The sequence below is a fragment of the Misgurnus anguillicaudatus genome, chromosome 19, assembly GCF_027580225.2.
Source record: "Misgurnus anguillicaudatus chromosome 19, ASM2758022v2, whole genome shotgun sequence".
Classification (NCBI taxonomy): Eukaryota; Metazoa; Chordata; class Actinopteri; order Cypriniformes; family Cobitidae; genus Misgurnus; species Misgurnus anguillicaudatus.
Window position 1 is genome coordinate 52,865,313 of NC_073355.2, and position 25,817 is coordinate 52,891,129.

Below are 25,817 nucleotides of genomic sequence, written 5' to 3' on the forward strand. Positions count from 1 at the left end.
CAATTCGCGGCTCGCGCAGATCCACAGGTCTCTCGAGTTTGTAATGTTTCCGGCTCTGAGTGAGAATCTCGGGTCAATTCGCAGATCCGCAGGTCTCTCGGGTTTGCAATGTTTCCGTCTCTGAGTGAGAATCTCGGGTCAGTTCTCGTGCAGATCAGTCGGTTACGAGTGGTTCTGTAGTGCAAGCGAAATCTCATCAATAATGTTGAAAGATGTTTGTGTGTGTGGTGGCGCTGTTTATGGTTTTACATTGAATTGTAGTAGGACTCAACTGATCTGGGTTAATGACACTAGAGACTCGCGAGTTAATTTAAAGATCCGGGTTAAAGATCCGAGTGAGTCACGACTCAAACAGGTCTAGTTTGCAAGTGTAACTGTGTTACTTTGGTTACCAATGTTTATAGTAGCGGATTAATTTCTAACTGGAATCAATCTGACTGGGACTACCTGTGCATTAAACAGTTTTAATGCACACCTTCCAGCCAATCAGAATCGAGCATTTAACCAGACCATGCTATAATTCCGTATAATTCATCAACTGATTTTTGTTTAAAACCTATGATTTTCCATGCCATTCTTGTGATGCTATTTAATTTTACTCTGTTCGCAGATGTTACTTGTCCACTCGTACTCTAAAACATGAGAGTCTACAGACATGAAACATTTTAAAATCAGATTCTGGGCTTAATAAATTTTATTTCTATAGCACTTGTCACAACATATATTTGTACAAGAGGAAAAACAATAGGTGTACAGAAGCAGGAAAAATATATTTAAAAAATCATACAATGTAATTATGAGACTGTAATGCTATCATTGTATTTGTTTGTTTGTTTGTTTGTCAAGAAAGTCAGAAATCATGTTCACCTCTTTGAACAAAATAATCTGAAAAATAGTTAGACACTAAAATGAAAAGTTATGAATTCATCACTTTTATGCAGATTTTCTCCTACATACAGAAAAGGTGCCATCCATTTATCTTGAAAAAAGAGAAAATAACAAAGAGCAGAATTTTTATTTCAGTTTGATGGGAGTAAAGCATATTTTATTTTATCTGACCAGGTATCATAAGAAAAATCGCTGCTGTTGCCATTTAAACATGCAATTACAGCATTAAACAATTCTTGTAGTTTTTCCAAGAACCATTCAAATGTATACTTTCGTGCCCATTCGTACATTTCAGATGTGTAGTAACCATTGACATTAATCTCACGAATCTTATGCAGTAGTTCAGTCACCTGCCATCTGTTATTCAGATCTTTGTTGTTAAGGATGTGATACCCATGACAGCTCTGTATTACATTATTCACAAGTTCATTCTGATCTATCTCTGAAGCTAATGTCTCTGGGTCACATTCATCCCCATATGTGAAGAGGATTATAACATGCTTCATCACATTTTTCCCAAAAACCTTCGGTACTCGCTTTAAAACGTCTGCCTCCTGCACTGTGAATCTACCAAATGGCACAACTAAAAAGAACGCATGAACTCCTGGGTGGGACTGATACACACTCTTCGCAAACTCCCTGGACAACTCCATTTTTGAAAGTTTGGAACCAAAAAAACCAGGAGTGTCAACGACACGTACATTTCTGCCATCAATCATTTTACTCTCAGCTTCAGATTTATTTGTAACAGGTAACAGACTTCTTCCGCGTGTAAATCTGTTCTCTCCCAGTATTGTGTTTCCTGATGAACTTTTCCCAACACCAGTCTTTCCCAGAAGGACGATACTAATCGTGTCATTGTCCTGCACTCGTGCTGGTGCTGCATTTCATTAAGAAAAGAGGTCAAACTTTGTATTGTTTAGTAAAACAACATTTATTTTATTATTTATACAATCTGTGTGATCTTGATATGTGTATCTCTGGATAAACAACCATAAAAAAAATTTTTTACCACAGTGTTGGTCATGATTACCTGCATTTTCTGTAGGCTGCTCTGAGAGCTCATATCCTCTGTGGCGCAGATTCGACTGAAAGATTATTAGATTACACATTTGATTATTACACTCATAAAAAGATTTTAAATTGTTATTTGAATTCCTTAAAAGGAGGATAATCATAGAGTATGTCTATGATTTTGGACAATAGTGATCTGAATGTTTAATATCTACCATTGTCTGCTGCTGTTAGGTTCTTAGCTGAGGCTCAATACCTGTAAGAAAGAAATTCCTGTTTTAGCACAATTTTATTCAGCATCTAGAATCAGCACAATATGAAGAACCGAAATTAAACAACAATTCTGTAGATTATGAAATTTTCTGTGTTCAGATATATAATATTTTTGTAAATTTTGAAATCAAATTTATGATTATGAGACAACATATTTTAGTTCCAGACTGTGAAAGATCAACTTGATTCTTAATCATTAAATTCTTTTATGTGTAAGAATGAAACTGACATTATTCTACATTACTAGATAATACTTACTGCTTACATATATAACATATACAATGCTTATCGACAGGAAAGGAAATATGTGATGATAATTAAAAAATGTCTAAACTTAATTGACTTTAAATAGCAGTTAATGGTTTATCTGGGCTCATATTTGTTCCTCAGTTACCACACCCATACATTGATGTTGCCAGTCTGTATAACATTGTAAAAGAATAGTGGTGTTTTTAATTTCAATCTATCCAAACAACCTTGGTAAATCTGCTTGTAGAATGATTTCTGATAGGTAAGGATGTGTTGGAGTAGTAAGTAAATACTCACTGTAAAGCTGATCTTCAGTATTCAGTGTAGTTTCACTCTTTGAACAATAGCAGACTTATAAACCCTTTAGATGTCATCAGCTCCACCCAACAGAAGAGGAAGTACCACACAATGGAAATTTACAGCTCTACTGAAATATAAAAATTCAATGTACAAGTTCAAAGATCTTTATTTGCTGTGCAAGCAGATAGCAAAACACAATCACACACAATTTCATGCACACACAAACCGATCCAAAGAATGCCTACATAAAAACATGATTAAAATTATATACGGGGTCCTGGCAGTACCATGTTCTATGTGGGAGATGCATGGTTTTTGTATTGTTTATTCTGACCACGCATTTTCTGGGTCTCGTCTCTTTTTCCCCAATCCCTTACTCGTAATGATTTCCAGCTGTATGTAATTTATTTTGTCTCTATTTATTGTCCTTGTGTTTGCTGTTCTGTGTTCGTGCGTCTTGTTGTATCTTGTCGGTTCCTGTGTCAGTTCTGTAAGTATTTGAGAGTTATTAATCTTGTTTGTTTTATGTTAAGTTTAGTGTTAGTCTAGTGTTGCGTTTACCCCATCTTGTTTTGCCCCCTTGTGGGTTTTGTTTTTCCCCTGTGTTCTGTTAATAAATCACTTATTGTTCACGTCTGCATCTAGGTTCATTTCTTTGATAAAACCTTCAGAGTTCAATTCAATTCAATTTTATTTATATAGCGCTTTTTACAATAGTTAATTGTTTCAAAGCAGCTTTACATTAACAGAAGCAGTGAAAAGCACAGAAAATGATAGATAGCACAACAAAATACACGATAGCATAAGCAGTTAAATTTGCTGCGGTATGACTCAACATAATAAGCGTATTACTAATGTAACGTTTAGAAGAGGAAGCTAAGTTAAGCCCAAGAAGGCTGCCTCCCCAGGTTAAAAAACCCCTAGGAGAAAAAAAACCCCGGGCCTTTTAGCCAGGGAAATAAAAAAGTCCTAGGAGGGAAAAACCCTTGGGAGATATATATATACACACACACACACACACACACACACACACACACACACACACACACACACACACACACACACACACACACACACATATAAACGGATAAGGAGATTAAGCGGAGATAAAGCGGGTTCTGCCGGTGATCGTTGGTCAGGCATCAGCTGGGCATCACGTTGAAGGACGGCCAGTAGATCAGAGGTGTGCCATCTTTCACATCTACCGGAACTGGGTCTGTTTGTCTCATTGTCCTCGGGTCGAGGATGAGACAGGGAGAGAAAAACAAAATCCAGACCTTTCTGCTTAGAACCCGTATGCTGCTGCTCACCTTGATTAACCTCGAAAGGGAGTTTTTTGTTCTACACTGATAGACCCATACCAGCAGATTAAAGAGAAGAATGAGAGACACAAAGAATGAAAAGTTGTTACTTTAACTTCACTAGATTTGAAAGACAAATATCATACATTTTACTACATTGCAATTCTTTGGAAAGTCGATGAAGTGATTAATATGTAGCAGCTTTAAAAGTCAGTGGATGATTATTCTTCTCTAAAGTGTGATTGTTTTTGTTTGTTTTACAGATGATAGACAGACAGTAATCACTCTTGTAGGGTCATGTTACATGAAGTTGATTATTTCTGAGCATATTTTAACACTGTTCAATTGATAGTTAAATGGCAAAAACTGCTCCTCTGCACAGTATGCACAACCATTATCACATTATCAGGAAACATAACATAAGTTTTCACGGCTAGGCGGATGATACCCAGCTTTACATCTTGTCACATCCTGGCGAGACTGCATTAGTGATATTAGGGACTGGATGGCACCAAGGTTATTATAGTTTTGCATTTTTCATTAGTTTTTATTTTTATTTCGTTTTGACTTTTTGTTTTCAAATTCAGTTTAGTTTTAATTAGTTTTTCAAGTGGGTTTGCTAGTTTAGTTTAGTTTTTATTTTTTGAAAATGCTTAGTTTTAGTTAAGTTTTTATTAGTTTTAGTGTTAGATTAAGTCTTTTCCGTAATTTGGGTTATTTGTCAGGGGCAAGATTCAAAAAGGTAAGAAAAGAATTGTCTAATAATAACTCAACAAAAACATCATATAATTTTAGAAAACATTCATTCAAAAATAAAACCAGTACATAAAATGTACATGTAACCCTAGGTTAATTTCTATATACACATTTGTCCATTATCTACGTTTCTTCATATATTCATTTATTTTGGGGAAAACATGAAAATATGGTGCTTTATAACATAAGAGTATATCTAAATAGAAATTTACATGTTCAGACATGTTTCTGTGAGAAAGTGTGTTAAGTGTGATAGGATTGATAAAAACATGGGTTAAACCCGCCTTCTGTCTGATATGAGTTCAGTGATTGGTTTGCACGGGGGTCAGTAAAAAGGGGATGGAGGAGAATGGTGAGAAAAAGTGAAGAGGAGAGGATGATGTTATCAACACGATAATATGTAATGTTTGTGTTTAGTCAAATGAAACTTGTGTAATTTAAAGCTCCACTGTGTAGGATCTACTCCCATCTAGCGGTGAAAGTCTATATGACAACCAATTGAATATTACTTTTTAGCCCCCCCATTCGGAACGCGTTTTAACTCGTACGGTGGCCCGGCCGTGTCATGCCAAGGTTAACATGGCTTCCAGTAGCTACAAAGCAAAAGCAATGAAAAAAATGAACAATTTGCAATGTCCTTTGCCTGTGATCCATCAAAGCACACAGATTTATGTTAAACATGGAAAAAGTCTGATTTTCATGATATGTCCGCTTAAAATCACATACAAAAAGCAACCATAAATGTAGCTCAGACACTCCTTTTTCATCGACGCGAGGAAAAATATCACAGGGGCGGTTAAACTTGGTATTAAGATGTGTTTTCGTCGATCAGATCAACGAAACAACGTTTAAATCTTTTTGTCCATTTTCGACCGCTTCTCTCCAGATTACTGAGGAGATGGTCTGTGGACAAGTCCCTCTCCTGTCATTTAATCATGAGCGGGAGTAATGATGGGTTTAAATGGACGCAAACTAATATTATGTCGGAGTCCAATGCTTATGTTTTAAGTAAACGTTACATGTCCGTGTATATGTAAGAGCTTTCTCTGATATTGGGGAAATAAGATCGCTCAACTTTCACACGCTTGTGAAATGAAACGAAAGACGCGCAGATCAGACGCTTTTATCAATGAAAGGCTAAAAATAGCGCTGTACACCGTGTGTTTGTGTAAGAGGTCAGAAAAGATGAAAAACATTTATCTCAGTACCTCAGATTACATAAATGGGCGGAGAGACGGCGTGTGGCTGTTCGAACACATTAAACCACATGTGTGGTTACACTAACAAGTGCTATGCATAACCATGCTATAGTTAGCCAAAGAACTATAAAACTTCAAGTTTACAACATAGACTGTATAGATGTAAACGAATATGCTGAATTACCTTTGGAGAAGATAGAAAGAAGGCAACTTCTGTGTCCCTTGAGCCTCATGATCTTGGTAAACTAACATTAACTTAAGCCCGGGATACACTGCACGATAATTGGCTGTCCCAGACGAAAGATATCCATCGTGAAACTATCGTCGCGATTTCTGTTATCGTGGCTCTCCATCGGTGGTCCTATGTCGTACAGTGAGAGAGGTTCAAAGACGGCCGTTTTCCCGGTCTTGCGTCCAAAGATAGCCTACGATAGTTTTCTGGCAGTGTCAGAAATTCGGCATGATCACCGCACAGTGTGTTTGCTGCTACGACCTGCGCGCCGGTATTTGTTTACCACGAGCGCATGCTGGTGACGTTGCGCAACGTGTGACGCAGCCGCCGAAGCTTCCGTGTCATCATCGTACAGTCTACATGCCTGTCGTACCCGAGTTTAAACGATACATGACGCACAGTGTGATAATCTTATAAGAGGACAAAAATCGTGCAGTGTATTCCGGGCTTTACTCCAATATTGACTTTGGTCTTGATGTTTTTCCTGTCGCGTTGTCGTTTAAATCCCTGTTTAGCTTCCTTGGCGACGTGTTTTAATGTCCTCGAGAAAAGTTCTTCAACCGGCTTTCTCAAATCAAAGCATTAGATCGCGGGATCATCACGGTGTGCGGCTGTTGTAAAATCCGAAGGATTCATTCTACGCAGGTCGCATATCCGGGCTGCATACGTCATCAAGCCTGGTTTATTTAAATTAACTGAGCATTACATTCGCAAGTCATAAGCATATTACATCAATTTACAATTAACTTAGAATAATTGTCAGCTTTATATTTATTAATATTCTGAAATAAGACTGTCTCACTGACGTTTACCGCCTACACATGCAACCTCCGGAGGCTTCAGCTAGCGGCCAGCGTGAGTGTATTGAATTTCAGGAATGTCCCTCGTCAGCGAATGTATTTCAAAGATGGAGGCACAACATGGATGCGCCAGTCAAGCGACTCGACCGTATGTATTTTAAATAGCAGATTCTACACTTACGATAATACTTTGATTAGTGGGGTGGAAGTAATTACACATGAATGAACACATACTTTTGAAAGAAAACATGGGTTTTTGCTAAGAATTAACTCAAAAAAGTACACAGTGGAGCTTTAAGTGTTAAACACCGTTTTTTTTCCGTGGTGAAGTCAGTGTGACAAACCAACGTAGTCAGCACGACACGGTTTGGAAGAACTTAACTGTCAGTTTAACACTGAATTGCTATTACATGGTCGGCGGGGACTTTGATCAACTTCATCATTTGCAGCAACGCAGTAAAGGACATCCTTTGTAATTTCGCGATTGCAATGAACTATCACTATATCGGGTGAGAGCCAGACAGGACTGCCGCTGTGGAGTTTAAACAACGTGCATAATTGCAAAGTGTCTGAGTTTCTCGGACGCTGTGGGAAGATCGTAAAGTTTGACGGTTGAGCACAGATTCCCATACCAATCTAACGGGTGACGCAAAACGCAGACTCCTACCCGATACCATCAGGTACATTTCTTTATTTTATTTGTGCTCTTATAGAGTGAACCGGACAGTGTTTTGTTTTGATCGGCCTCTACGCACACAAGCGACGCTCAGGCCTGCAACGGGGGTTTTGTGTGTTATGTGTGTGTGTGTATGGTGGGCCCACAATAAGTTGTTTCTTTTGACTATTAAGTAACATTGTGGTTTATTTATGGTGTTTTAGTGCTTAAACACTGAATTACAGTTTACATTTTTGATTGGAGCTTAAAGTTTCGTTCTAGACTTTATGTTGGCTTAACAAAGCCTTTCCTGTTATTTCCATACTGTGCATGTAAAGATATCAATGTTATTGGTATAATTTGTTAAATACCACTGTGTACTTCATGTGAACCTAAAGTAATGTGAGGAAAAGAGAGAGTTATTGCATAAAATGTTGATTTGAATTAACCCTTGAAATGCCTGCAATTATGAACAAAAGAGACTGATACACTGCATAGTAAAGTAACTGTTTATTTACGTTTTGTACGCAGTTCCACTTACATTCACTGTTTTTAGTTTTTGTTCATTTATCTTGGGGTTTAAAATAAACCTGGTGTATATATATATATTTCATTTGTATAGTGTTATTACCTACCTGATATGCTGAAGTAGTCATTTATAAAGGTGCTTTGTGAATAACAGAGTAAAATTTGATAAAGAGTTTAGACAGCAAGGGGTCAAAGATCAGATGGTCACGTTGAGAGACACCAATAAAATAATCTGGGTATTAGCGTCAGTAATTGGGAGGGTAAACTTAACTCAATACCTGAAGGGGGCACTACATAATTGGGGGCTCGTCCGGGATTCTTGTTTTTCTTGCTGGTAAACTGCTTGGACATATGCAATGTACTAGAAAAAGACTTTCATAGTTTATTACCCAGGGCAAGCAATCATGGAAACTGGAGATTCAGTTTGGCAAGCTGAGCTTGATGATTGGTGTCAGGAGGCCGTAATTGATCGAAAACATGCAGTGCTGTTATTGTGAGTGCCTTCAGACATTGAAGTGGCAAGAATTGAAGAGACTGTTCAAACAGTTAAAGCATTAGGAAGGGTGAGAGTTCGAGATCGTAAAGAGGGGACAAAACCAGGGTTTGTACTTGTGCTATGTGAGTGCAAAGAAGTGATTGATCCTTCCCGCATCCCTGCAGAAGTCATACCTGAAGGAGGCGGGAGACCATTGAAAATGACAGTAGCAGACAGTGACGTATTCGCCAACTTCTGGGTTTGCTGTGAAGCTATCACAGCGGCTTATGCAAGAAGGGAAGTCCTTTTCTGATCTTCAAGCTATGTTTACTCCACCCAACCCAAATGCAGGGTCTCCAGAATCAATAATTTGTGCAGTTGGGAACTGCTGGAAAAGACTGCCAAACCTGTCAGTGATGGAAGTGCATACCGACGCTTAAGGATATTTTTAGGAGCTATCCCTGTTCCAGAGAGTGAAGAGGGGTTGGACAGTTGGATGGATCAAGCTAGAATGATGGTTGTGGAGTGTGAATGCTCGGAGAAAGCGAAACGCCAACGCATCATTGAAAGCTTAAAGGGTTCAGCCCTAGATGTAGTGAAGGCTGTCAGATTTTCCAAGGTTAAGGCAGAATGTTGGAGAAGTTCTCTCTGATTTTGTGAAGAGGCAGGAAATGTCTTTGACTAAAGTGGTGCAAAATGGTGGACTTCTCAGGAGGAATGTGGACCAAGCAAGAGTCGAGGAGCTGTTGAGCCTGATTTGATGTTGCTCCAGCTAAGGTTGAGAGAAAGGCGGGGAAAACCCACCTACTTTTCTAGCTCTCCTTAATGAGATAAGGGAGGCTGATGAAAGTGAACCAGCCAGGCAAACTTTGGGTTTCACTACCAAGTCCGCTGCCAAGTTGTGAGAGAAATCGTCCAGTTTGGCTGGGGTGAGAGAATTGAAAGCTGAAATTCAAGAGCTCCGTACAAAAGTAATGGAAAGACCTACTACAGTACCTGAGTCAGAGGTGATGTTGGAGTTAAAGCGTTTACCAGGTAGGAAAGGGGGTGACACAGTGGGAGATTCAGAGCTTCAATCATTGAAGAAACAGGTACAAAGACTTGAAGAGCAGTTGTCTTTGCTGAGTGTCAGACAATCTTCACAAGTGACAAGAGATGCACAACCTCTAAAGCAGGCTGATGTTTCTGTTAAAGCTAGATCTGAGAAGACTAAGGAAGATTACTTTTGTTACAAATGTGGGGAGGATGGCCACATTGCCCCGAAGTGCCAAGGTCCTGAGAATTATGCTTGCGTGATACAGAAGCTACAGAAGCCAAAACTACCAAAATGGACCAAAGTAGTGGTAAGGATGATAAAACCAGTTTTTCACGGAAAAGTCAGACAGATGTGGTTGAGGAAAATAGTCTTCCTGTAGGGTTAGTAGGTCCAATCCTAACAATCAATATGAATATTAATGGGCAGCCCTGTGAACCCTTACTCCATAGTGGACTTCAAGTCATCATCTTTGAGTCATGGTACACTAAATATCTATTCTTTGCACCCATTCAACCTCTCTCTGGTATGTCCATTTGGGGTCTTAGCCCAGCTACCTATCCCTACAAAGGATATGTTTTGGTAGGTGTTAAATTTTCTGCTTCTGTCATGGGTGTTGAAGAGAATGTGTCTGTCCTTGCACTGATTTGTCCTGATCCTGAAGGTCCTGAACAAGTACCTGTCATCATTGGCACCAATGCAAGTTTTTTCAAACGCCTGATAGGGCTCTGCACAGAAGATCATGAAACAGATGTAGCACACATGTTAAGAATTCAACTACACAATCTGGAAGTGACATCACCTATAAAATGTGTAGGGGAGAAGCCTGTTGTTCTACCTGCTGGGAGAGTGAAATGGGCTTGCCCAGGTGCTTGTGTCATTCCCTCTAGGGGAGAAATGTGTGCTGTTTGTACAGTGGAATCCCAAACTCCATTGGAGAAGGACATTTTCATTGTAGAAACTCCATCGGGGGATGTGTTGCCTACTGTACTTTTCATTCTTCCAGTGGTACTACATTCTTCTGCTGTGGAGAAGAAAAAGTGCAAAGTGTTAATCAAAAACGAGACATGCAAAGATGTAACTATCCCAATTGGGATGGTTGTGGCTCATGTATTTCCTACAGATACAGTGACCATAGCACCAGACAAACAACCAAAGTCCAAGAGCATTGATCCAAAGCTGTTTGACTTCGGAAAGTCCACCATTCCAAAAGAGTGGGAAGATCGGCTTCGGCAGAAATTGTCTGAAAAAGGGAATGTTTTCTCTCGAAGAATGGGATGTGGGATTAGCAATGGATGTCAAACATCATATTCAGCTAAGTGACCCTAGACCATTTAGAGAACGATCCCGACGTATTGCTCCAGCTGACATTGACGATGTCCGACGACACCTCAAGGACCTGTTGGCGGCGGGGATTATTAAAGAATCCCGAAGCCCTTACGCTTCCCCAATCGTGATTGTCCATAAAAAGAGTGGAGCAATACGTATGTGTGTGGATTAGCGCACATTGAATAGTAGAACTCTGCCAGATCAGTACACTACTCCACGCATTGATGATGCTTTGGACTGTCTCGCCGGAAGCAAGTGGTTCTCCGTCTTAGACCTTCGGAGTGGCTATTATCAAATAGCCATGGCCGACGAGGATAAGGAGAAAACTGCCTTCATATGTCCCTTGGGATTCTATGAGTATGAAAGAATGCCACAGGGTGTTAGTGGGGCCCCTGCGACATTCCAGAGGCTCATGGAGCGTGCAGTCGGAGACATGCATCTGTTGGAGGTTATAGTGTACCTTGAGGACATTATTGTCGTCTGGTCCACCCTAGAAGAACATGAGGAGTGGCTGCTTAAAGTCATAACACGGTTGAAGGAGTACAGTTTGAAAATCTCACTTGATAAATGCCAACTCTGCATGTCCCAGGTCAAGTATGTGGGCCATATTGTCTCCGCTAATGGTGTTGCTCCTGATCCGGAGAAGATAGAAGCCGTTTCTAAATGAAAGATGCCCACAGATCAGAAGACCTTAAGATCCTTCTTGGGATTTTGTGGGTTTTATGGACGGTTTGTCTTACATCATATAGTACAGTATACAGAGATCCACACGTAAATCATCGATGGACTTTCTTTATTCAGTCGCGTGTTCACAGTGCTTCTGGAGGTTGCGCGTGTTTAAATGTTTCTGACGATGAACAGGTCGTGTGTATATAATAGCGGGAACACGTGTGAAGTTTTGCATTTAGTTAAAAGATTAGTAAATTCATATACTCGTTATTCAAAACTCTTTATGTTTTGCATGTTTCTAGACACGAGCAAAACCGCATCAGATGATTCAGTTTTTGCAGTGATCTAAACAATTCATATAAACTGATACGCGAACCATTCAAAACGTTTGACACATCTGCTGCGTAAAGAACCGACTCAAAAGACGCATTTATTTGCAACACCTTGTAAGGAACCAACTTAAATGAGTCATTAATTTGCGAATTTGTGTGTGTGACCCGTGAGTGAGAGATGCATGGAAAGGAATTTGAAGCTTAACGTAATTTGCTCTATGAAAGACATTGACAAAGACAAAAACATCTCAGGTTACGTATGTAACCCTTGTTCCCTTAGAAGGGAACGATACGCTGCGTCAGAGCTGAAGCTATGGGGAACGCCTACAGCGTGACGGCGTCTGAGTATGTATATCAAATTTGACCAATGGTTGGGCGTGACGTCATAGACGGAAGCCAGAGAGCATAAATACGGCAGAAAGGAACGCCCACTTTATCTCGCATAAGCCGAGGCGGGTATTCAGGCACGCTGGAAGTATGGCCAGGAAGACGCAGCGAGGGAACTTCAACGCTGCATCAGAGCTGACGCTATGAGGAACGTTATACCCAATCTGCCAGACTACAAGTGCCTGTCTGTGTGTAGAAAGCACAACTGAGACCAAAGCACAACTAAGACCAAAGCACACGATCACCAGGAAAAGAGTTGAGATCCAACTCAAAAGTGTACAAAAGTGAGCGGTGAGAACCTGCCTGCCGCATCACAGATATCCTGCCCACAGGGCCCTATATGCTGCCATACCTTAAGTTGAATGTGCTCTGACGGTTAAAGTAAAGGGCCGTCAAGAGGCTTCATAAGCACATGGGATAGCCTCGGCTATCCATCTACCTAAAAGCTGCTTGGTGGCCGGGAACTCAGTCCGGGCCAAACCGAAGCATTTAAATAACTGCTCTGTTCACCGGCAGTACAATGCACATACATGTCCAGTGCATGCACTAAACATAGCAAATTAAGCGCCCTCTGGCTAAATCCTTAAAAGGTGGAGGGCTGAAAGCCTGCAATATTATGGGGCATGGAATATTATTCCGAACCTTAGACCCGTAATCCGACCTAGGGTAGAAAGCCTTCACCATGCCTGGAGCGAACCCGAGGCAAGTGAGTGAAGCAGAGAGAGCCAATAAAATTCTTTCTAAATACTCTCTAAAGGGAGGTAATAGCTAGGAGAAATATAATTTCCAGAGTAAGAAACTTTCTGAAATGGTATCAATAACTCAAATGGTGCCCCTGATAAGTCCTCCAGGACCACAGACAGATCCCACGCAGGGATCCTAAAATGACTCGCAGGCCTCAGCCTCTGAGTGCCACACAGGAAACGCATGAATAGATTGTCTCTACTTAATGAGGGACCGACCACTAAGGTATGAAAGACAGATATAACTGCCACATAAGCCTTAATGGTCAAAGGAGGCAGCCCTGCTGCAAACTGCTACAATAAAAACTCCAGAACTGTACCAAGGGGCAGTTAACTGGGTCATATAAGGTCAGAGGCCAGACTCCAAAACTCTAGGCAGGGGTAAAACACAGTGCCCCTTGCCTGAGACTACCGATCCCTCCAGATTGGCCCCTGAACTGGGGAGCTGTCTAGGAGGGAGACCAGGTTCGAAAACCACACTCGGGTCAGCCAACACGGGGCTACGAGCAACAGCTGTGCCTGTGCTGCCGGACCCTCTACAGAACTCCCGGGAGCTGAGCAATTGGGGAAAACACACCGGAGGCCCTCAGACCCTTCTTGTGTCATGGCAACCAGTCCGAGTGGGACTGGGTGAAAGAGAGAAAACCAAAGAGTACAATGTGAATTCTCCTGAATTGCAAACAGGTCAGCTTTTGCTTGGCCGAACCTGAGCCAAATTTGCTCCTCCACATGTGGGTGGAGTCTTCATTCCCCAAGCTCAACGCCTGCCTCAGCAGAACGTCTGCTCCATGTGGATTTACATAGATTTTGACCTATGGTCTTCCATAGCCACTTCCCGGCCTTAGAGGGATGCATCCGTCGTAAGCCTGATGTGACGACCCTGAGCCCCCAATATTGGCCTTCATGGGAAAGGAACCATGGTTTCTTCCATATTACTAAGGCACAAAGCATCTGCATGTGACCTTGATCATGAGAAACAGGTTGCCCCTCAGGGAACCCCATGGTTAAAGGATGGATTCTTTACGAGCAGGAGACAACCATGCCTGCAGTCGTTGAAATACCACACCCAGAAAAGAGGTCCTCTGTGTTGTTGAGAGAGTGCGCATGCCCAGTTACGTGATTGGTCAGAGTGAGCGTCGTGCATCAGAGATCCGTCGAGTTTATCATCCAAATCCTATTTTCTAACTACCTTGTTCCTATTTATATAATATAACATATTCATTTATCTCAAGAATACTTTACCGTGACGACTATTGAGCAGTACTACCACGTGAAACGATTTATCACTGCTAAACACCCAGTGTTAGCATATAGCCCACTAGCATCAACAAACAGGTGCCGGCTTTAGTTACCATTTTGCCGATCTAATGGCGGACTCATCCAATGTATGCTATTCAGACCTGTCCTCACCTGAGCGGGAAGCTGTGGAGCAGTTGATACCCGGTTATCGCAGATCCTACGCGACGTACAGCGCCCAGTTCACCCAGGCTCCAGACATCCACAAGCGACCGAGAAGTGCAAAAAGCGAACACCCTACGCGGTGCAGCTTCACGGACCGCGCTCGAGGGAACGGAGATGCCATCGCCCAGAATGAAAGCGATCGGGAAGCCGTGGAGGAGCTGCTGCCCGGCCGTCGCAGATTCAGCGTGCCTCACATCACACTGGCTACAGACGTCCGCAGGCGATCGGGGCGTGCTGCGAGCGAGCTTCCTTCGCGATGTAGCTTCACGGACCGCGTCCAGGTGACCGAAGACGCCATCACCCAACATGAAAACGGTAAGACTCCGCTTGTTCTTGTAACCTGCATTACTTGCAACATGTACAGTTTAGCTTCTTCCATCAGCACAGAGGGGTTTACTTGTGCTAAGTGTATTGAAGTAGTAAGGCTGACGGAGAAGATTGCAGAACTAGAAGCGCGCATCCAAACGCTAGTTGATGACAGCAATACTGCTAATGCTACAAACGCTAATACCGCTAATGCTACAAACGCTAATACCGCTAATGCTACAAACACTGTTTCGGGTGCGCCTAGTGTTAAACGTAATACACATAGCTCGGTTCCATCATCTGAGTCAAGGGGGCCGACTAATTGGGTGACTGTCAGGCGGCAAAGTCGTTTCCGGTGCCCACCCAAGACCCCCCTGGTAATTTCAAACAGGTTCGATATTCTAAGCAATACACCGACTGAGACGTCTGTTAAAAGTGCCTTGGTCATTGGAGATTCGATACTTAGGAACGCGAACATTGAGGCACCAGCCACCATAGTCGATTGTATACCGGGAGCCAGGTCTTCAGACATTAGATCAAAACTTAAAGTGCTGGCTAATGCTAAGCGTAAGTTTTCTAAAATTGTTATTCACGCCGGCACGAATGACACCAGACTCCGCCAGTCGGAGATCACCAAAGATAATATTAAAGAGATATGTGAAATCGCTAAAACAATGTCGACAATGTAATATGCTCTGGTCCCCTCCCCACCTACCGGGGGGATGAAACTTACAGTAGATTATTGTCTCTTCACGACTGGATGTCAAAATGGTGCCCTCAGCATAACGTAGGGTTTATAGACAATTGGAAGCATTTTCGGGGGAGACCTGACCTGCTAAAGAGAGATGGCCTCCATCCTCTCAGGAAGGAAGGGCGATTCTCTCTATAAATCTGACCAATAGTCTTACTTCTAATACAGTCTGACTATCCAGGGTACAAGTCAGGAAACAGACGGATCGGCTTAACTGCCGTCTGTTAGCTGCCGTGATATGTCAAGATCACTTATATCCCAGCACTTCGAGTCAATCTTACCAGAATATCAACACATTTCAACTGTATCTGTTCCCCGAACAAATAAATACAGAGCACCGCTTGCCACATCTGGTACAAAACTGATTAATATAAAATTAGAAAACAATACATTAACAGATGAACCTCGAATGTTAAAATTCGGCCTTCTTAACATTAGATCGCTTACCAATAAAGAACCTATTGTCAATGAAATAGTTACAGACCAAAACTTAGATGCACTCTGTTTAACAGAAACCTGTCTTAAAGCAGACGACTACATTAGTTTAAACGAATCCACCCCACAAGACTATTATTATAAACACGAACCTCGATTAAAGGGGAGAGGGGGTGGTGTAGCTACAATATACAACAACATTTTTAAAGTAAACCAAAAATCTGAAGTAAAATTTAAATCATTTGAACTAATGTTGTTAAATATGGAAATAACCGATCGTAACCACAAACAGCTCTCTTTTGCCTTAGCTACAATCTATAGACCTCCAGGCCACCATGCAGATTTCCTTAAAGAAATAGCAGATTTCCTGTCTGAGCTTGTAGTCACTGTAGATAAAGCTCTTATCGTTGGTGATTTTAATATTCATGTGGATAACCCAAAAGATGCACTAGGACGTGCGTTTATGGATGTTCTAAATTCTCTCAATATTAGACAAAACGTGACAGGGCCAACGCATACTCGTAAGCACACATTAGACTTAATTCTGTCACTCGGGCTCAATATTAATGACATCAAAATATCACCTCAGAGTGATAGGATCACTCAATCCACAACATGCTACAGATTAGCCAGAACAATAATTTCCACCACTAAAGATAGCTTTATTAGCACTCTTCCAGACCTGTCCCAAATTAAACATGTAGCAGATAACTGTGACGATCTAGATATTGTAATAGAAAACCTAAACAATGTCTGTTCTAACACATTGGATGCCGTTGCTCCCATTCGAAAAAAGAGAATCAAAGAAAAACCGCCAGCTCCATGGTATGATCATCACACCGCAGCACTCAAAAAGGCAACTAGGAAAATGGAAAGAAATTATAGAAGCACAAAGTTAGAGGTATGGCGTGCAGCATGGAAAGAGAGTGTTAAACGATACAGACAGGCTATTAAAACCGCCATATCTACCTATCTTAGCAAGCTTATAAATGAGAATCATAATAACCCTCGTTTCCTCTTCAGCACCGTTGCAAAACTGACTAGAAATAAAGAACAAACAGAAACCAATAGTAAACTTCAACACAATAGTAACGACTTCATGAACTTCTTTTCTAACAAAATTACGGCTATAAGGGAAAACATCGTAGCTACCCAGGCAGCCACCACTCTACCCGTTAGTTCACTTAACATTAGACTACCAAACGAACATCTTGATTCATTTAAACCTACTACAATAGATGAGCTCTCTAGACTAGTTACATCATCCAAATCATCGTCCTGTATATTAGACCCCGTTCCCACAAAACTACTTAAAGAGGTATTCCCTGTAGTGTCAACCCCGGTTCTAAATATCTTTAACTCATCGCTAGAGATAGGATATGTTCCAACAGCTTTCAAACTAGCAGTTATTAAACCGCTGATTAAAAAACCACAGCTTGATCAGGGAGAGCTTAAAAACTTTAAACCAATCTCAAATCTCCCTTTATTAGAAAAGGTAGTGGCAAGCCAGTTACGCACATTCTTGACAAATAATAGTATGTATGAAAAGTTCCAATCAGGATTCAGGCCCCACCATAGCACAGAGAGTCGTATCTAACCAATCGCTATCACTTTGTTTATGTAAACGAGGAAGAGTCATATCACTCCCTGGTTAAATACGGTGTACCGCAGGGATCGGTTTTAGGTCCTATCCTGTTCTCGTTATACATGTTACCTCTAGGAGACATTATCAGGAAACATAACATAAGTTTTCACTGCTATGCGGATGATACCCAGCTTTACATCTCCTCACATCCCAGCGAAACACACACGTTTTCTAAGCTAACAGACTGCCTTAGCGATGTTAGTGACTGGATGGCACATAACTTTCTTAAGCTGAACTCCAATAAGACAGAGATACTTATTATTGAACCGAATCGCTACAAACATAATATGTCAGATTACAAGTTGCACATAGATGGCTGCACTGTGGTGCCATCTTCCACGGTTAGGAACTTAGGTGTGATGTTCGACAGCAACTTATCCTTCGATAGTCATATCGCCAACGTCTGCCGCACAGCATTCTTCCATTTTAGAAATATCTCGAAAATACGCCATATACTGTCTACATCTGACGCAGAGAAGCTTATCCATGCTTTTATGACCTCTAGAATAGACTATTGTAACTCGCTACTCGGGGGATGCCATGCAAATCAAGTAAACAAGCTTCAGCTAGTTCAAAACGCTTCCGCAAGGGTACTTACTCGATCTAAAAAGTATGACCACATAAGCCCAATTCTGGCATCTTTACACTGGCTACCAGTTAAATATCGCATACAATTTAAAATATCACTAATCACCTACAAAGCTTTAAATGGCCTAGCACCCTCATATCTTAGAGAATTACTATCAGAATACAATCCATCACGCACACTACGGTCACAAAATTCTGGTCTCTTGATTATCCCTAGACTATCAAAACTGTCTAAAAGTGGAAGGTCATTTTCCTACTTAGCCCCTAAGCTCTGGAATGATTTACCAACCGATGTCCGAGAATCAGACACAGTCGATAATTTTAAATCTAGACTTAAAACTTTTCTCTTCAACAAAGCATTCGCATAATTTGTCTAGTAAAAGTACTTAACTCGAAATAGTTATCTGTACAGAACAAAGCACTCGCGGTCATAACACAGACCAACCAAATAAATAAATAAAAACCTTATCTTAACCTATAGTCGGATTGCGATTTTGGAACTTTCGTGTTCTTGTGAATAGTATGCCATACAAACCCGTTTGCCACTGAACCTGCATTAACAACGACAGTGGGGCCTCCAGCCTTAGTCAAACGGGTTGGCACGTATGGTTGGGTTGTGATTTTGGCGCTTTCTGTGTCTTGTGAATAGTATGCCATACAAACCCGTTTGCCACTGAACCTGCATTAACAACGACAGTGGGGCCTCCAGCCTTAGTCAAACGGGTTGGCACGTATGGTTGGGTTGTGATTTTGGCGCTTTCTTTGTATTGCGAATAGTATGCCATACAAACCCGTTTGCCACTGAACCTGCATTAACGACGACAGTGGGGCTTTCGGCCTTAATCAAACGGGTTGGCACGTGTGGTCGGGTTGCGATTTTGGCGCTTTCTTGTGTCTTGTGAATGGTGTGCCGTGCGGGCCCGTTTGCCGCTGGGCCTGCATTGGCGACGACAGTGGGGCCTCCAGCCTTAGTCAAACGGGTTGACACGTATGGTCAGGTTGCGATGTTGGCGTTTTCTCGTGATCTTGTAAATAGTATGCAATATAGACCCGTTTGCCACTGAACCTGCATTAACGACGACAGTGGGGTTACAGGCCTTAGTCAAACGGGTCGACAGGTTTCATTTTCTCTTAAAAATCGGAAGGTGACCCTTAGTTACCATATATAGCGTCGCAGTGAGCCCCCAATTTGCAAAATCCTCAACTGTGGATAGTATAGTTGTGCCGCAGTGGTTGGTCTGTCTGGAACTGAGCTGATTAAACCACATCACTGTGTGACACTTGCATTACATGTGAACGGCCCCTACGCTAATATGATTTTGTTTTTCTCTCCCGGTCTCGTCCCTGGGTCCCATTGACCCTGAGGACAATGGGACAAACAGACCCAGTTCCGGTAGATGTGAAAGTCGGCACACCTCTGATCTACTGGTCGTCCTTCAATGTGATGCCCAGCTGATGCCTGACCAACGACCACCGGCAGGACCCGCTTAATATCCGCTTAATCTCTGCTTAATCTCCGCTTAAGCTCCTTGGCCTGTAAACAAATACCCAAAAATGTTTCCATATTCTTAGGGCACGAAGACATATGCGTGTAACCCTGAACATGTGAAAAAGCCAACACTGGCCTTTTTGAGAAAGGAATCATGGTTTCTTCCATAATACTAAGGCACAAAGCATTCGCGTTTGACCTTGATTATGCAAAACGGGTTGCCCCTCAGGGAACCCCATGGTTACAGGATGGATTCTATACGAGCAGGAGACAACCGTGCCTGCAGTCATTGAAATACATACTACGCCCAAAAAAGAGGTCCTCTGTACTGGAGAAGCACACTTTTCCTGGCGTTTAGCTGATTGGACATTTTTGTCCTTTTGGCTTTCCATAGCCGATCCTCAGCTTAACAGAGATGCATCTGTCATTGATGTCATGCGACAACAGTCCGCACCTCACCCCAGCCCTTAGACAGAAACCCAGCATTTTTCCATATTCTTAGGGCACAAAGACATGCGCGCGTAACCCTGAACATGGTAAAAAGGCCAACACTGGCCGAAAGGAACCATTGTTTCTTCCATAATACTAAGGCACAAAGCATCTGCGTGTGACCTTGATCTTGAGAAACGGGTTGCCCCTCAAGGAACCCCATGGTTAAAGGATGGATTCTATACAAACAGGAGACAACCGTGCCTGCTATCGTAGAAATCCATACTACACCCAGAAAAGAGGTCCTCTGTACTGGAGAAGCACACTTTTCCTGGCGTTTTAGCTGATTGGAAATTTTTGCCCTAATGGCCTTCCATAGCTGATCCTCAGCTTAAGAGAGATGCATCTGTCATTAATGTCATGCAGCGACAGACCACACCTCACCTCAGGCTTTGAGACAGAAACCCGAAATCTTTACATATTCTAGAGTACGAAGACACGTGCGCGTAACCCTGAACATGCAAAAAAGGTTGCCCCTTGAGGAAAAACCCTGATTTTAAAACCACCACTTGGTGTGCGATTGACCTAGCTTCATCTCATTCACTTATTTGAGAAATGGACATGACACGAGCAGGAGACATCTGTGCCTGCATCATCGTCGAGTTCCATATTATCCCCAAAATATGATCACCTGGGTCGGGACTAACATACTTTTCTTGGTGTTCAGTCTCAACGCTAGGTATCTTTGATGTGCAAACACAACATCTCGATGCTGTGCTGCCATCTGTGCTGACTGTGCTAATATTAGCCAATCGTCAATATAAATAATATGCAAATGCCCTAAAGATGCAATGGCGCCAGGGCAGCATTTACACATTTTGTAAATGTGTGAAGGGATAGAGCTAGGCCGAAGGGAAGGCTGATATTGGTATGCCATGCCCCCAAAGGCAAACCAGAGATTCTGAGAGAAGGAAAAAGCCATTAACAAAAAACAGTCCTCGGATCTGATTTGAGATTAATGTAAGTGACTGTCAACATCATGAACCATAATTTTGTGACAGTTTCGTGTAGCCTTTGAATAAAAGGAATTCCAATTCCTGCTCTAAAATTAGGGATGTAGCCTAATTTTCTGTGATAACATCCATAGAGATATGTTTGGAATGTTTTTTCATGATATTATCATTTTTACCAAGGGAACCTGATTTACTGTGCTCTGTACTACGAGAGGCAGAGTGTTCACAGTTAATACAGGAGGGCACTGAGAGGTGTGGGACCCGTTAATGGCGGAAAAACCCACACTCCCCAGGAGGGCATACCCTGATAGGGCCTTATACACAAATATTGAGAATGTTGGAGGCTTTAGGGATGAAGCCACTCATGGCAACATAAAACATTCTCTAAATAAAGCCTATTATGTTTAAAAGCTAGCTGAAGTGCTTGTGTAAACATGGTCAGAGAATGGTCTTTTCCATGACTTGCATAATATTGGAGATCAGGAAAGAAAGGAAGCCTCTGGTGTTGAGATTGCACTCATTTTGTAAGAAATCTCTCATCTAATTCGCTGGATGATATAGTTTTTTTTCTTATGTGCTGGTTCATACATATTAAAACTAGCAGTTACGAGAAACAACCTCGATCAACTTCTCATTTAATAGACCGGTCAAGGCGGGCCTCGAACCGTGAGACACGCGAACATCGTCTGACACAGTCAAACAGTGAAGCACGGGCTACCGATTGGGGACGGGAGAAACCAGCATGCGGGCTCTCGAGTCCCTCCCGGCAGCAAGGATAAGTGCACACCGCCTTAGCGGACGCGGATCTTTAAACCGGTCGGTGAAGAGAAGGGCTGTGTTTACAACATATATCTCCTCAGAGGTAAAACATCGCATAGGGCTCCCGTTCGGGTTGGAAGTAACCGCAATGCGTGCTTCCAAACCCTCCCGAGGCAGAGATTTCATGGTCAAAGTACACTACACCCGCTCAGTGGACGCAGGACTTAAGCCGCGAGAAACGCGATCATTGTCTTGACTCATCAAACCAATGACACACAGCCCGAGTGGTGTGTGGCTGAGTTTTAACGTGTTGGAAGGGCTCTGGCAGCTTATCGTGCGGATGCCCTTCCGGCCATTTGGATTAAACTTCGACACATGCAGCTCATATACTGAGCTTGATTAAATCATTACATGGCGAAGGGAGGATAGCTGTGCATCCTCACTACCCTGTACTCTAATATATCAACCCCCTCGGGGGAAGATTACACGAGATCACGTCCCTCTCAATGAGGGGAAGTAGCTGCAACGCAGGCATCCACACCCAGAGGAGGAACAACGGAGCACTTTGAAAGGTAAGTTATCATAATAAACACACATCACACCACTCCCTCAAGAGCGGCGTGAGCATGCTCTCAGCTCCTAAACTTTCGGATTTCTAATTTTCCTTCATTATCAGCAACACAGTTAGTCAGCTCTGACGCAGTGTCAAAGTTCCCTCGAAAGGGAACTAAGGACATTTAATCTATAATTTTATTTTATTTTAGTTAGTTTTGCCAGACACACATTACAGTTTTAGTTAGTTATCATTTTTTTTGTAATGCCTTGTTTTTTTTTTATTTCAGTTAACGACAATGTTTTTCTCACCTAGTTTTCGTTTTTTTTTGTTCATTTTCGTTAACGATTATAACCTTGGATGGCACATAACTTTCTTATGCTAAACTCCAATAAGACAGAGATATTTAATATTGAACAAAATCGCTCCAAACATAATATGTCAGATTACAAGTTGCCCATAGATAGCTGCACGGTGGTGCCATCTTCCACGGTTAAGAACTTAGGTGTGGTGCTCGACAGCAATTCCCTCAGTCAGCTAGTGCAAGATCAGATGCTGCAGGGATGTTGTCCCGAGGGCAGCAGAGAGAGCTGTCTGTGGGATGGGTGGCTGGAGTCACTGATAGTCCTTCAGGATTTCCTTATATACCATCTGATGTAGATGTCCTGGACTTGGGAAGCTAACCCCCAACAATGTGTCTGGCAGTTCGCACAACCCTTTTCAGAGTTTTACAGTTGTCCGAGGTGCTGTTTCCAAACCAGGCAGTGATACAGACAGGATGCTCTCTATAGTGCAAGGCAGAATGATCTGAGGTCAACATGGACACTTCTTGGAGGAGTTGGATGTACTTCTGTCTTCATTCCCAGAGGATCGTACTCATTTAGTAGTACTTGGTGACTTCAACATCCACCTTGAGAAACCACAGGCAGCTGACTTCAACACCCTGACTGCATCGTTTGACCTCAAGCGAGTCCCTACAGGTTTGGTAATCTTTTAGATCTTATATGCACACGCTGTTGTTCCACTTACCACACCCAGGTCACCCCACTACACACATGGGATCACTTCCTTATTACTTTTGAGCTTGATCTTACTCCCCAAGTGACTGCACATGATCCCCCATTGGTCACGTTCAGATGCAACCTGCGCATGCTCTCTTCCTCTCGCTTATCCTCTGTGGTCCCTTCCATGCTCCCCCCTCCCAACCAACTCTCTGTTAGATACTGACAACGCCACAGACACACTTTGTTCCACTCTTACATCCTGCTTAGACACATTATGCCCTCTGACATCTGGACCTGCCCGGGCCACACCACCTGCCCCTTGGCTATCTGAGGTTCTCCGTGAGCATCGTTCCACACTCAGGGGTGCAGAGAGGAAGTGGCCCAGATCTAAAGATCCTTCTGACCTCTGTCTCTATCAGCTCTTCTTGCCTCCTTCTCCACGGTTATCTCATCTGCAAAGACCCTATACTACCATTCAAAGATTAACAACTCACATGACTCTCACACTCTCTTCAAAACCTTCTCTACTTATCTTTGTCCCCCTGCCCTACTTAATGGCTGATGATTATGCTTCCTGTATTGTGAAGAAAACGGAAACTATCTGCAGTCAGTTTTCCGAGCCGCCGCATCTTGCGCATACTCAAACCTCTGAGACATGCTCCCTCCCCTCCTTCTCGCTCCTACCTGAAGCGGATGTTTCCAACGTCTTTGCTTCCAACCATCCGACTACCTACCCGGTAGATCCCATACCCACCCAGCTCCTTCAGGCCATCCCTCCGTCAGTTATCCCTGCTCTCACCCACATTATCAATTCATCCCTTTCCACTGGCACCTTCCCGGTAGCATTTAAAGAGGCTCGGATTACCCCGCTGCTGAAGAAACTCACACTCAATCCTGCTATGCTAGAAAACTACAGACCCGTTTCTCTTCTTGAATGCATGGTGTTTAACCAGCTACCCTCTTTCTTCACACAAAATAACGTACTGGATAGCAATCAGTCTGGTTTCATAATGTGGTCACTCCACTGAGACTGCGCTGCTCTCAGTCATTTAAGCCCTAAGGCAGGCAAGGGCAGCCTCCAAATCATCTGTGCTGATCTTACTGGATCTATCTGCCACCTTTGACACAGTCAACCACTATATCATCCTGTTGCCCCCTATGACTATGGGTGTCTCTGACACAGCGCTTCTATGGTTCAAGTCGTACCTCTCAGGTACGCTATTTCGGGTATCCTGGAGAGGTGGCATTTCCAAACCCCAACGTCTTGATACTGGGGTGCCGCAAGGCTCTGTGCTTGGACTGGTACTCTTTTTGATATACCTGACATTCCTGGGCTCTGTCATTTGAAAACATGTTTTTTCCTACCACTGCTATGCTGATGACTCTTACATCCACTTATCATTCCACCCTGATGATCCCACGGTTTCTGCCCGCATCTCAGCATGCCTGAGGGACATCTCACTCTGGATGAAGGATAACCATCTCCAGCTTAACCTTGCGAAGACAGAACTGCTTGTCATATTATCTGAACCAAAGATTCATCACAACCTTTCCATTCTGCTAGGTTCCTCGACCATCATGCCTTCCAGGATGGCCAAAAACCTGGGAGTGGTCATTGATGATCGACTTAGCTTCATGGAGCATGTTGCCAGCACCTCTCGCTCTTGTAGATTCATCCTCTACAATATTAGAAAATTACACCTTTTCTAAATGAGCAGGCTACGCAGGTCCTCGTCCAAGCTATTGTCCTGTCCAGGCTGGACTACTGTAATGTGCTACTGGCTGGGTTTCCAGCCTGCATGACCAAACCCCTACAGATGATTCAGAACGCAGCGGCAAGAGTGGTCTTCAATGAGCCAAAGAGGGCACATGTCACTCCTCTCTTTGTCAAGTAACACTGGCTTCCTATAGCAGCTCGCATTAAATTTAAAGCTCTGCTCCTGGCCTTTAAAGCCACCACTGGGTCACCACCCCCTTACCTTCACTTACTAATACAGCCTTGTGTACCCTTTTGATCCCTGTGTCTGCCACCGAGCGACGGCTTGTGGTGCCATCTCAAAAAGGAAATAAAAAACATTAGCGCGTATCTTCTCAGGAGCTGTTCCACAACTGTGGAATGATCTCCCGGTCGTGACATGATCTGCTGACTCTGTAGCTGTCTTTAAGAATCGGCTAAAAACCCATCTCTTCCACCATTACCTCACTTCATGATATAGGACTT

The 25,817-nt window shown here is 42.6% G+C and overlaps 2 protein-coding genes across 2 annotated transcripts; one reads left to right on the forward strand and one right to left on the reverse strand.

Moving 5' to 3' along the window:
• Window positions 1-684: 684 nt before the first annotated feature.
• Window positions 685-8,323, reverse strand: LOC141350884 (GTPase IMAP family member 4-like). The gene is made up of 3 exons (XM_073856732.1): window positions 8,303-8,323; window positions 1,922-1,976; window positions 685-1,768 (listed from the first exon to the last, which is right to left on the reverse strand). Exons 1-3 carry the CDS (start codon window positions 8,321-8,323, stop codon window positions 1,020-1,022), a joined length of 825 nt encoding a protein of 274 aa, XP_073712833.1. The 3' UTR covers window positions 685-1,019.
• A 3,010-nt stretch (window positions 8,324-11,333) lies between these two features.
• LOC129437155 (probable RNA-directed DNA polymerase from transposon BS) lies at window positions 11,334-25,807 on the forward strand. The gene is given in 11 exon segments (XM_073856733.1): window positions 11,334-11,626; window positions 13,588-13,847; window positions 23,405-23,572; window positions 23,575-23,806; window positions 23,808-24,013; window positions 24,016-24,139; window positions 24,141-24,609; window positions 24,611-25,292; window positions 25,295-25,615; window positions 25,618-25,664; window positions 25,667-25,807. Coding segments are annotated over 11 exon segments (2,943 nt in total).
• Window positions 25,808-25,817: the final 10 nt, after the last annotated feature.